The 12,342-nt window shown below is 42.1% G+C and overlaps 2 protein-coding genes across 3 annotated transcripts; both read left to right on the forward strand.

Moving 5' to 3' along the window:
• The first annotated feature begins 1,233 nt into the window (after positions 1-1,233).
• On the forward strand, positions 1,234-5,398 carry LOC120702817. Its single transcript, XM_039986778.1, has 9 exons — positions 1,234-1,448; positions 2,119-2,169; positions 2,433-2,454; positions 2,568-2,682; positions 2,777-2,809; positions 3,259-3,384; positions 4,504-4,610; positions 4,719-4,790; positions 4,885-5,398. The coding sequence occupies exons 1-9, from the start codon at positions 1,260-1,262 to the stop codon at positions 5,259-5,261; spliced, it is 1,092 nt and encodes a 363-aa protein (XP_039842712.1). The 5' UTR covers positions 1,234-1,259; the 3' UTR covers positions 5,262-5,398.
• Positions 5,399-5,786: 388 nt separating this feature from the next.
• LOC120702818 (protein DA1-related 1-like) lies at positions 5,787-12,193 on the forward strand. Of its 2 annotated transcripts, XM_039986779.1 has the most exons (12): positions 5,787-6,235; positions 6,558-6,712; positions 7,270-7,360; positions 8,141-8,378; positions 9,217-9,337; positions 9,404-9,487; positions 10,073-10,192; positions 10,308-10,520; positions 10,608-10,670; positions 10,776-10,891; positions 11,235-11,293; positions 11,676-12,193. In XM_039986779.1, exons 2-12 carry the CDS (start codon positions 6,593-6,595, stop codon positions 11,993-11,995), a joined length of 1,545 nt encoding a protein of 514 aa, XP_039842713.1. In that variant the 5' UTR covers positions 5,787-6,235; positions 6,558-6,592; the 3' UTR covers positions 11,996-12,193. The 2 variants fall into 2 exon arrangements, with proteins under 2 accessions (XP_039842713.1, XP_039842714.1); XM_039986780.1 differs by lacking the exon at positions 5,787-6,235 and having other exon boundaries at positions 6,575-6,712; positions 7,283-7,360; positions 11,676-12,073.
• Positions 12,194-12,342: the final 149 nt, after the last annotated feature.

Below are 12,342 nucleotides of genomic sequence, written 5' to 3' on the forward strand. Positions count from 1 at the left end.
TTTTCAACGCCCCGGTTACCGCTCAAACCGGAGCAGTTTACCGGCCTAACCGGGTGACTAACCGATGGAAACCGATTGAACTATCATTTTTAGTTTGAAATTTGAATTTGACCGGTTTTTTCTGATTTTCGATCAAATCGGAGCGGTTTACCGCTGCCGAACCACGGCGGTTTCAACCTACCGGTCGGGAAAAAAACCCTTGCCCCCGGCAGATAGGCGTCAAGCCACCGACCAACAATGCGCCGCGCCGCGCCCCCCCCCCTCTTCTGATCGCTGGAGTTTGGGAGGAAAAAAAAAAGAGTAAATTGCACCCATCATACATCAACTTGTGCAGTTGTATCACTTTAGTCCAACAAATTGTAAAATGCACGAATAGATGCATGAACTTGTCAAAAGTGTGCATCTACGGACACACGTACACCACATAGCGTATTTAGGTCACAAGCTTTAATATGGAGAAGAGGGAGAGCCCTAATGCAAAATATCTCTTGGCTGACGTTGGTCTCTGCCATGTGATGATGCTCGTGCTACCCAGTTCGATCCGTCGATAGCTTGTTAAACATAGCTTGTTAAACATAATCATAAATCTATTGTTTGCTTTTGTGGTCACTCTTGATAGTGTGACATCAAAATTTAATATTATGAATTCTCGAGGCCTAGAATATTATAAGCAAAAGTACAATATAAGTTGAAAAAAAACAAACAAGAATATTGCAGTCCGAACAAACACTATTGACAGCATTAGAGATTCATGCCTGGTCCATTACAATCACACGATAAAAAAAATTGTTTCAAAAAAATAAAAAAACTCGTAATGGCCTAGGTGCCTGCCGTGTTTAACATATCCTACAGCAGAAATAGATTAGATACTACTGGCATTCACTTTGGCGCTATTAAAAATGAGTTAGTGCAAGTAAAAAGATACTAACCTCATTCATCAAATTGAAGACCATGCTATCCAGATGTTTACTCGGATCATTTGAAGGTCACCGATCGATTAAAGGGGAACGCATATTTGTATTATGGCTCTTCCTCTTCTCCACATTAAAGTTTGTGACCTAAATACGCTATATGGTGTATGCGTGACCGTAGATGCACACTTTTGACAAGTTCATGCATCAGCTTGTGCGTTTTATAATTTGTTGGACTAAAGTGATACAACCACACAAGTTGATATATGATGGGTGTAATTTACTAAAAAAAATACAAGCAATAGTTGGAAAAATCCCTTAATAAACATTCCAAAATAAAATTGAAAAATGGTCGTGCCGTCTTGCTCCCCTTCTTCTTCGTGGCCGTCGTCCGGAGCAGCCGTAGCCGCGCGCGCCTCCGCGAACCCCCGTCCTCCCCGCTCCACCTCCCCGCCGTCCAGGCCCACCCGCAGGGCCATGGACTCTGCCGCTGGCGCCGGCCGCCGCCGCGTCCGCATCGCTATCGTCGGCGACGTGGTATCCTCCCTCTCTCTGTCTCTCTCCGAACATCAGTCGCTTCCTTGATGGACGGGGACGCCAGCCATGCGTGCGGGTGCTGCATTTTGCGATTCCATGTTAGGTTACAGGGTCAGGGGTTTTGTGGCAAGGAGTTTAGGGAGGATTCGGGAACTGGGGCAAGAAGGCTAGAGAGGATTTGGGAACTGGGGTTTCTGTACATCGACACTTCATTGCTGCGGTTTGACCTGGTGATTGGAATGGATGATGCGTTCGTAGCGTTGGGTGATGGGTGCAGGACTCGGGGAGGCATTTGATTTCCAGAATTGCAGTTTTAGAATGCTAGAAAGAGGGGGATGTTCCATCTGGGCCAATGGGGCAAACATTTATTTGAGTTGTGTTTTGCCCAAACTCGAGCATAGACAAACACACAGTCTCATGTGGTATCTATTGATTCCATATTCTGTTGATCAAACACCGTGGAAAGCTGTTAGTCACATGGATTTGGATTCCTGTTATGGATATGATTTAGGATTGAATGGCTTACTTTTGTGGCACAGTTATATCACCATTTATATTAGTATCAAAATAACTCATGTAAGTAGCATTTATACTTTTCTGCTAAAAAATCATGTGATTATATCTCTAATCGTGTGCTGTGCTAATTGCTTTTATGTGTTGAACCTTGCAGCACAATGACTGGGCCCTTGAGGAAGATTCAAAAGCTCTACAATTTCTTAAGGTACTTCATATTTTGCTTTCTGCTAAACTACTCTATTGGATAATTTCGTTGTACTGTATACATTTCAAATGTAGCTTCTCTCTAGTTCTAGTATCTGCTACTGTTTAGAGTGTGTGTTTTATTGGACTCCATATGCTTGCCATGCACTTGCAATAGATTCTCACAGCGACATTAGAATGACAGAAAATATCTGTACGAAAATCACTCTATGTAATATTTTGTTTTTCTCAGAAGCTCTAACTTGCTTTCTCTGTGAAATGCAGCCGGATTTGGTACTTTTTACAGGTACGCCCCTTTCCATATTTTCCGCACTTCATGTTTTACTCATCAGTTACTTTGTGAAATGGCTCTTTGATTCTTGTTGCTTGCCATCTTTTTCCTCCCCCTCATCTATGCAGGTGACTATGGTAATGAGAATGTTGAACTTGTCGAAAGCATTGCAGGCCTTCAGTTACCAAAGGCAGCGATTCTTGGCAATCACGATTGCTGGCACACATATCAATTCTCAGAGAAGTAAGAATCGTACTTTTATCTTGCAAGGAGAAAGTACAAAAGTAATTCCATTAAAATTTCTTTTTATGTCATCGTGTACTTGGTTTGCATTCAGGAAGGTAGATGGTGTTCGACTTCAGCTTGCAAGGTTGGATATTCCTTCTTTACGCAATAAGTTCTTGTGTTTATTGCAATATGTTGCTATTGCAGCAGTATGGCACTGAAGGAATTTTTTTGTTGAAGTAAATTTCCAATAAATGAATCTTGCAGATTGTATAATCGCTGTTATGCTTTCAGCTCTCTCACATTTTACAATTTCAGCTTTGTTGCTTAATAATTTCATGATTTATTTTCTCCTTCCTCTTTAGATGAACAAAATTGCCATAATATTGAACCCAATAGTCACTGCACTAGGCTTCTCGGGCAAGTGAAAAGCTGATTCTTGATCTAACTAGCCAACCAGGTTATAACCATGTAGAAGTAGAATAATTCTAGGTGTCAGTTTTATTCACTCTTAAGTAGGCTATATTGTACTCTGTAAGCTGGAAAATGATCAATAGTACTAATATTTTCTTTCCACTTTCTTGTTACTATCAGCCTTGGTGAGCAGCATGTTGGGTACAAATGTTTGGATTTTCCAACAATAAAGCTGAGCGTTGTTGGTGGGCGACCATTTTCCTGTGGAGGTGATAGGCTATTTAGACCAAAGCTTCTATCAAAATGGTTGGTAAGAGTTATATAACTAATACATAAATGTGTTTGTAACTTTTTTGTTTGTTATTTGATATTTCTGTCATTTTCTTGGATTTAGTTTGATATTTTTTAATATTCTGGGAAACATGGACTGTTGGAGCTACTTCCTCACCAACTGCATTCCATGCATGCAATTACACCCATTTCCATGTGCCGGCTGCATGTCCCAACACATGTAGATCTCTTACACACATTTGCCGATAGAATTGGCTAAATGAATACTAGTAGCTGAACTGTTGGAGCAAAATTAGAGTGGCTAGCAACCAAGAATGAGAAACTTAACTATTTCTTGTATTATTTTGAAAATTTCTATCCAAGTTCTAGATCTAGATTCCTGATGGTTACTGGGGACTGTCTGGAAACCAAAAGAAATCCTGGGCCAGGATTTCAGAGGAAACAGGAATTGGCCCCTTGATTTAATACTTGGATAGGTGAAATTCCTAGTTATATCACTACTTGGCTGGTTTCTTATCATGTGCTTTTGCTAGGCAGTAAAATTACGATTGGAATGACCTTGGGTGGGAGGAAGCTGGGTAGATGGTGATGCCTGTTCAATTGATTTCGCTCTTGTCCATCACTGTTCTGTACATTGGTCTTTTGAAGGCATATCTTATACTTAGAAGGATGGCTACCGATGACTACATGCGCACAGTAATTCGCCATCCACTTTATTTTGTTTGTGGAGCTAGCTTATTTTGTTCTTATTCATAAAACACTAACTATGATGAACACAACCCAACCCCCAATAGTTACCATTTTTCCCGGATTACTCTTCACTTTTGTCCATGATGGTAAGGCCAAAAAGTAGACTACAATAGGAAGTTTGCAGCTCTTAATAAATTGACTAGTATTGGTGGTGCTGCAATCAGTACAGGTAACTCTTTGGAAAATTTATGTCTATGCCTGATTTAATTGCCACTGCCCTTTTGCATAATTACTTTTCAGAAAATATAGCCTCGCTTCATAAATAAATGTAACATTACACGCTATTCTTACTCCTCATTTCTTTAGGAACTTTAGCTCTTGTCGATGCATGTACTTATCCGTTGTCACTATTGACCACCTATTGTTGTCAAAATCACCATGTAGGTATGGTGTCAATGACATGGCTGGAAGTGCAAAGAAGATATACGACACTGCTGCAGGTGCACCAGAGGGGCATTCTGTAGTGCTGCTTGCACATAATGGGCCAACAGGTCGCTGAACATTTGATTGAACAAACTTCATAGATAGTTCATGGAACACATGATCAGAATGTTCAAGTCTTAACATACTCATGGAAAATTATCTTTACGCACTTGCAGGTCTAGGTTCAAGAATGGATGATATCTGTGGGCGGGATTGGGTACCAGGTGCTGGTGACCATGGCGATCCAGGTCTGATGTTCATGATTATACTTCCCCTCAAGCTACCCTTACTTCAGCTTCAAACAGTTGCTTCATATGGCCTGCTCGAACAAAACCTCTGCAGATCTCGAGCGAGCCATCACCGATCTGCAAAGGGAAACCGGAGTTTCCATCCCGCTGGTCGTGTTTGGGCACATGCACAAGAACCTAGCCTACTGGAGAGGCCTGAGGAAGATGATCGCCTTTGGAGCCAACCACACCATATACCTGAATGGAGCCGTTGTGCCCAGGGTGAGATACGCACAAGTGACTCCCAGCTTCGAGCAAAATCAGCCGGAAGGATTGGTGTCGGCAGCTCCAACCTCGCGCGCCTTCACCATCGCCGATCTCTCAGGAGGGCGCGTCGAGAAGATCTCGGAGGTCTGGGTGCTGGTGAGCGGCGCCAGGGCTGAGCTCGAGGAGGAGATAGTCTTGTATGAGCGTCCGCAAGAGCATATGTGAGATGTTACCCGTTGCAGCCGTTGTGAATACTTACTGTAAATGTGCAGGGGGCGAAGCCGAAGTTGTTTAATGACTAATGAGTGTTACAAACTGCCTTGTACCAATTGAAAGCAGCAGTTAATCACTTATATCATATATCCTGTTACCGTGTAACGCGCTTGTTTTCGTTCGCGATGCTCTGATACGTCGCCTATTTCTGGGATTAACAGACTTACCAGAATAGAGAAACCTTCTGAAGAGAAACATGTTCCTCCATTCTAAGGAGAAGAATTCAAGAGCGCGTGAGCGAGACAAATCTGAGAAGATCAACCGCTCCGAGCCTTTTTGCCAGTTGCGAGGAGCCCAAAGACGCGAGGAGAAGTCCACCCAGCGACTTTCTTGCTGCTATCCCGGCTGCCGTTTTGGACGCAGGACTGTTTGGACGACTCGTCGCGTGGCTCGCGTGTTCCCTTCCTCGGTTTCGTAGCCCGCAGCCCCACCCCGGCAACCCGCTCGCTTTTCTACTCTGCCTGCGCCTGGGCACGGTGACGCGGCGCGGCGGCCCCCCGAACCCGGGCTGGTTTTTGCCCGCCCGCGCCGACCACCGCGTCGGCCGCCGCACCTCCCCTCCTCGCCGAGATCACCTGAAAAAAAAAGGCAAGCGAGGCCTGCCCGAACCCCCCGAAAAAAAAGAGGGGGCCATTTCGTCTTGGTAGGATCGCAACCTGCCCGCTCGCGCCCGGTCGTACTCGCCCCCCAGCCGCCTTCCACCCCCTTCCTTCCTCCGTTGTCTCCCCGATTTCTCCGATTCCTTCGCCGGCTCGTTTTTTTTTCCTGGCAATTCGTTGCGCGGGCAATCGCAGCCGGCTTTTGGGGGCAGCAGCTACAGGCCAGGCATCTCGTCGAGGAGAGGCCTCGCCCGCCGCCTCCCGGCCCCTCTCCGCGGGCGCCGTGGAGCGGAGATCCATCCGGACGTGGATCGGTCCCGCCTCCTGGTAAGCAGCCCCTGCGTGCTTGGATGGATTCCGGAGCCTAGACACTGTTGATTGGAACAACCAAGCCAAATCCTTTCTTTCGCTCGGTTCAGAACAGTTGCGGATTTGCCTGTTGCGTGGTTCCGTACTAATCTAATCCAGCCATCCATGTTTCGACTAGGCTCTCTGTTTGGAGGATATAAATCTGTTGACACTTAAACAATCGAACTTGACACCCACGGTGATGGTGCAGTCTGTTTTCCAATAAGAATTGGGGGTTCAATCACCTCACTTTAATCTCAATTGTTGGTTTTGCTAGTCCTGACTTGCCTTGTAATTGCAGATAACAGCTATTGTTCCACTGCCATTTTGAGCAATATGGGTTGGCTTACAAAGTTTTTTAGAGGTTCAACCCACAATATCTCGGAAGGGCAGTATCACAGCAGGCCTGCAGGAGAGACAACATGGAATGAACCCTCGAGCTCTCCTGTTGTTACTGTAAGAACCTTATGCAATAGGTTTACCACCTTTACTACTTTATGTAAGAAGCCCCCTTTAATGCCCTTTGTACTTCCTAATCTAGTTCAGGATAAGAGGTCATTCTATCTATCTAGTGTAGGCAAAGGAGATGCATTTGGCATTAGCTCCAAAAGAGCTTGTCCTGTTCCAGTTATCATTGAGAAACACTCCTATTATATACAATGCATAGAGTTCTGTACCTCAGTTACTTGAAAGGACAGCATTTTTTGTGTCTTGTCAATCAAAATTTTCCTTTTGTAGATACTGATCCAGGGTAATGTATTGAGACTGCTAACATAAAAGCAGCATTTCCCTTATTATTATTTGTGGTTGTGGCTACATTGATGCTTCAATCAATGTGTACATATATGTCTGCCAATTTATGTGCAACTACAACCTTCTATTAAGGTTTCAGATGGCACCAATCGCTTCCAAAAATAAATATATCTGGCTTACATACCTTTGTCTTGAGCTTCTTAGAAAGAAAGTATGATTTTATTGTTATGTCAATGATCAAATATTCACGTGCAATGTAGGACTTTCTTTCAGATTTTAACAATGAGGATATTGACCGTGCTATAGCACTCTCTCTGTCAGAAGAGGAACAAAGAAAGGCAAAGGCAATAGGTTAGTATGCTTTCTATTCCTCCTCCTCAAGTGTTCATTGCCCAAAAGAAGGTTAAAACTCTGTTGGATGTCCCTTCTATTGTAACTAATTCATGCCATGACACTCGTCCAAGCTCTTACTATTTAAAGAAGTGCCTATGATTTATGTTTACCTATGCCATGAAATTTGTCAAGGTACTTGATGTATCAGAGAAGTGCCTTCTCTCATATTAATTAACTGTCATTGCTTTTTTAGGAAAATATGAAACTAGTCCACTGCATATCATAATAGTACTCTCAGGGGTAATATTTGTTTTAAGTTAGTTAATTTCTTGCTGTTCATTTTTGTGACCTGGTCTAATGTTGATGAAGAAACTCGTTTTTCTTTTCCATTTTTAAGTGGAATTAGTCTGTTCTAGATTTCTGTGGAATTATTATGTAAACGAAAATATCAGAGCACAAAAAGATCCATACAATTGAAACAAGGAATTATCATGTAGTTAATTGTTTTTCTTGGCAACCTTCCTCCGCATCTATGTGTTTACTTTTGACGATGGGTTCAAGAATGTTTTCTCCAATTTCTATGGTTAGATATAACAACTGATTTGCTGAATATTTCTATGGATTGCATCCCTGAAGTGAGCATTACATAGAAGTGTATGGCATATGCATTCAAAGATTTTCTTTGAGCTATTGTAACTCAATGTACTCTATGTCTCTGATGCTGTTACAAAATTTCTGATGAATTCATGCAGTTAATGTGTGTGTCGCTTTCTGGTTTAATTTGTTTTCCCCTTCTAGACAAGGATATGCATTTGGAGGAAGATGAGCTACTTGCAAGAGCTATCCAGGAAAGTTTGAATGTTGAATCACCACCTCGCAGAAATGGCAGTGCCAATGGAGGCAATACATATCATCCGCCTCGTGAACCTGGCACCACCAATGGTGGCAATGCATATCAACCACCTCGCGAAAATGGCACTGCCAATGGTGGCAATGCATATCAACCATTGCCATTTATGTTCTCATCTGGATTCAGGTTCATTTCAATTTTGTTACTTTACTATGTTGAGTTTTGTGTGGATATGCTGATTTGAGCTGATGTTTATGAAATAGCAAACAAGCATATAAATGAACTGATATTATAGTTCACCAGAAAGGAAGTACAATAAATGAAGTCATGAACCATATAGGCTGCATATTTTTTTTGCTAAAAAGATAGTTCATCTTATTTGTTCTATCAGGATCACTGGCACGTTGTCTTCTCCTGCATGTTCGAGAAAAAACTGGCACGTTGTGTTTGATAATTCATTCCCTGAATACCACACTTTGTTTATGGCTTTGCAAAAATTACCAATCGCAATGAAAGGTGCAGTTATTTTGTGTCAAGAAGATAGGCATAAAAATTAAAGCTAAAGAGGAATGAAAACTGGATGGTTGGGGTGTACACCCCCACTTCCCATCAGTCTTATAGTGCATGTGGCTTGTAGTTGTGGATATCTTGTATATAAGGTTGAAGCACACCACGTCCTGAAGGATGTACTTTTCTTATCTTAAACAGAAGTGCCTTGAATATGTGAATTTCTCAAGTCCTCTAAAGAACAAGGAATTGTGGATATGTAAATTTTCTAATGATGCCAAGGAACAAGAAATTGTGCACGATCTGTCGCTTCTATTGTAACAAGGAAGATGCTGTAATGTGCTAACTATTTCCGTTTGTAACAAGGAAGTTGCTGTAATGAGCTAACTATTTTCGATTGTAACAAGGAAGATGTTTTAATGCTCTATAACATATTAGGTTGATATGCATGGAAGATATCATTGACCCTTTTTTCTCTCTTAACTAATTTTTAATGTGAATGTATAATTTTCTGCAGGGCATGCGCAGGATGTCACAGAGAGATTGGTCATGGTCGTTTTCTTAGTTGCATGGGGGCTGTTTGGCATCCAGAATGTTTTCGTTGCCATGCCTGTAGTCAACCGATATATGACTATGAGGTAACTTCTTTGTTAACCTTTTGAGCAACTGCTTTAATATACTGACCTTAAAACACTATCCTGCAGTTCTCCATGTCGGGGAATCATCCGTACCATAAAACTTGCTACAAAGAGCAATTTCACCCCAAATGTGATGTCTGCAAACAATTTGTAAGAATTACCTCATTACTTTGATCTTATCTTTTTACGTTTAAAGTTTGTTTGGTGCTCGGGTTGCTGCCCCTGGGAGTGGAGTTCGCTCCTCCCAGGGGCAGCGCAGCGGAAGGCGGCAACGGAGGCGACCGGTGAAGATCAAACCTTCGGCTCTGATACCATGTTAGAATGAGAGAGGAGGAAGATGGCTAAATGTCTGTCTGTATTGAACATCCCCAAATGGGGTATATGTAGTACATGAGAGCCCAAACCCTAGACTAGAGTACAAAGACAATAATACCCTTAACACATTTTACATATAGTTTTTTGTTAAGGAATAATACATGAAATCTGCCTCCAAAGTCCTGGGGAACATACTTTCTCTACATTCTCAATGATTGCCATATTTGTTTTTGTTAATATCTGACTATGTGATTGGCTGTATCATATTTCTTGTTGCGACTATGGAATGAAGCTTGTAATTAGTTGCACATTTTTGTTAGCTGGTTGTTTATGTTCTTAGTATAAAGTTGTTTTTGTGTTGACTGGCGACTTCTATTTTTTTGGTTTTCATATGCACCATCTTACAGTTCCTTCTTTCAGATTCCTACAAATATGAATGGCCTTATTGAATATAGGGCACATCCTTTCTGGCTACAAAAATACTGCCCTTCACATGAAGTGGATGGTACTCCAAGGTGCTGTAGTTGTGAAAGAATGGAGGTATGTTCAGTTACAATGTCCTGCTTTTTTTATTTATAAGTGCAACATGGTTAGATAAGGCACTTTGTGTGAAATTTTGATCAGTTCATTCCAACATGGTTCATTTACTTATCAGCCAAGGGAATCAAAATATGTATTGCTGGATGATGGTCGTAAGCTCTGCCTGGAGTGCCTTGATTCTGCAGTGATGGATACAAGCGAGTGTCAACCTCTGTATCTTGAAATCCAGGAATTTTATGAAGGTCTGAATATGAAAGTGGAACAGCAGATTCCTCTGCTTCTGGTAGAGAGACAGGCTTTAAATGAAGCCATGGAAGGAGAGAAGGCTGTATGTTTACCATTCTCAAAATCCAAATTTCCTTTTCTCCCCATTTGTACTGTTAGGTGTAACTATTTTGTTTTCTGTGGATACTAGGGTCACCATCATCTTCCAGAAACAAGAGGACTGTGCTTATCAGAAGAACAGACTGTTAGCACGGTGAGAGTTGTTCCAAACACCAATAGGATTATTTTTTTCCTCATTTAAGTCATGTTCTACTCTACTTCTGTTGTTCTGCTGGGTTCTGAATGGGGATGTTTTCAGATACTGAGGAGACCAAGGATGGCTGGAAACAAAATCATGGAAATGATAACAGAACCATATAGGCTGACAAGGCGATGTGAAGTGACTGCGATTCTCATTCTGTATGGTCTCCCAAGGTGAAACCTCAACCTTTTGTTTTGTAATGTCACAATCAGCAGCACCTGAACAAATAATAGTAATAGTATCAGACGAGACGACTATGTCAGAAAAGCAGTTTGCTTTCAGTTTCTTCAGAATATGGTTCCTTCTATGAACCAAAAAATGGTTGCATAGAGTTGGGGCTCTGGACTGAACTGACTGCAGAGTTCATGAGGAAAACAGTTTGCCAATGTCCATCGTCACAGTATCTTCTCCTGTGCTATATGAAAGATACTTTGTTGTTTAGTTTGGTTCTACATTGCTGATTTTATGAATGGTCTCTTTATTTGTATGGATTTTTACGATATTTTGTTCTTGCAGGTTGTTGACGGGTTCAATTTTAGCTCATGAGATGATGCATGCATGGTTGCGACTTAGAGGTGAGACCTAGTTCTTGTGTTCTTTCCCAGAACAAAAGCAATGAGACCAACTATGAATTGACACATGGTGACTGAACTAACCTTTTAGTTCTAGGCAGGTAAGCACATTATGTTGTTTCTAAGACTGGAAAAGTTTTTATTAGCCAATGCTGGCGAACTCAGTGGTTCTGCCATATCATTTGTTGGTGCTCAATTTTAGATGTCAAAGATCAGAAATGACTAGAAATAACAACAGTCAAAGCTAATTTATCTGTGAAAAAAAGCTGCATTCACGTGGCAGTTTGCACCCAGTTGCCATAAATCATTTGCCTACATATCCTATTATCCTGTCTTCTTGGGACTGTTACATAGATATTTCGTGCTAATGAACATGACATCACAGGATACCGGACATTGAGTCCAGACGTAGAAGAGGGCATCTGCCAAGTCCTTGCTCACATGTGGATAGAGTCAGAGATCATGGCAGGATCAGGCAGCAGTGCTGCATCATCATCCTCGGGCTCTTCGACGTCCAGATCATCGAAGAAGGGGGGACGGTCTCAGTTTGAGCGGAAGCTTGGGGATTTTTTCAAGCATCAGATTGAGACGGACACATCCATGGCTTACGGAGAGGGGTTCAGAGCCGGGAACCGGGCTGTCATGCAGTACGGCCTGAAGCGCACCCTCGAGCATATCCGGCTGACAGGGACCTTTCCATTTTGAAACGGCATGGATGGATTCACATTTTGGCGAGAAGCTTACATCCCATACATGATTGTCATTCGGAGTTCCTTTACAGCCAAAGAAGTCAAATGTACAAACATTGTTTCCGGAATCCAGATACATCTTGGAAGGGCTAACTGAAGCATTGGATGAGTCAATATGGTGTGAATTTCAATAAGAAAAAAAATACTATAGTTAGTTCCGAACATATCCTGAACTGTTTGCCGCATGGGCAGTTGCCAAGCTGAAACTCGAATTTCTGGTCGGGAGCTGAGCTCTTTGAAAAAAAAAAGGGAAAAACGTGGCTTTCTTGTCCTACCGAATCCTCCACGTTTGAGGATCCAAAC

This window comes from Panicum virgatum, chromosome 4K (genome assembly GCF_016808335.1).
Source record: "Panicum virgatum strain AP13 chromosome 4K, P.virgatum_v5, whole genome shotgun sequence".
Classification (NCBI taxonomy): domain Eukaryota; kingdom Viridiplantae; phylum Streptophyta; class Magnoliopsida; order Poales; family Poaceae; genus Panicum; species Panicum virgatum.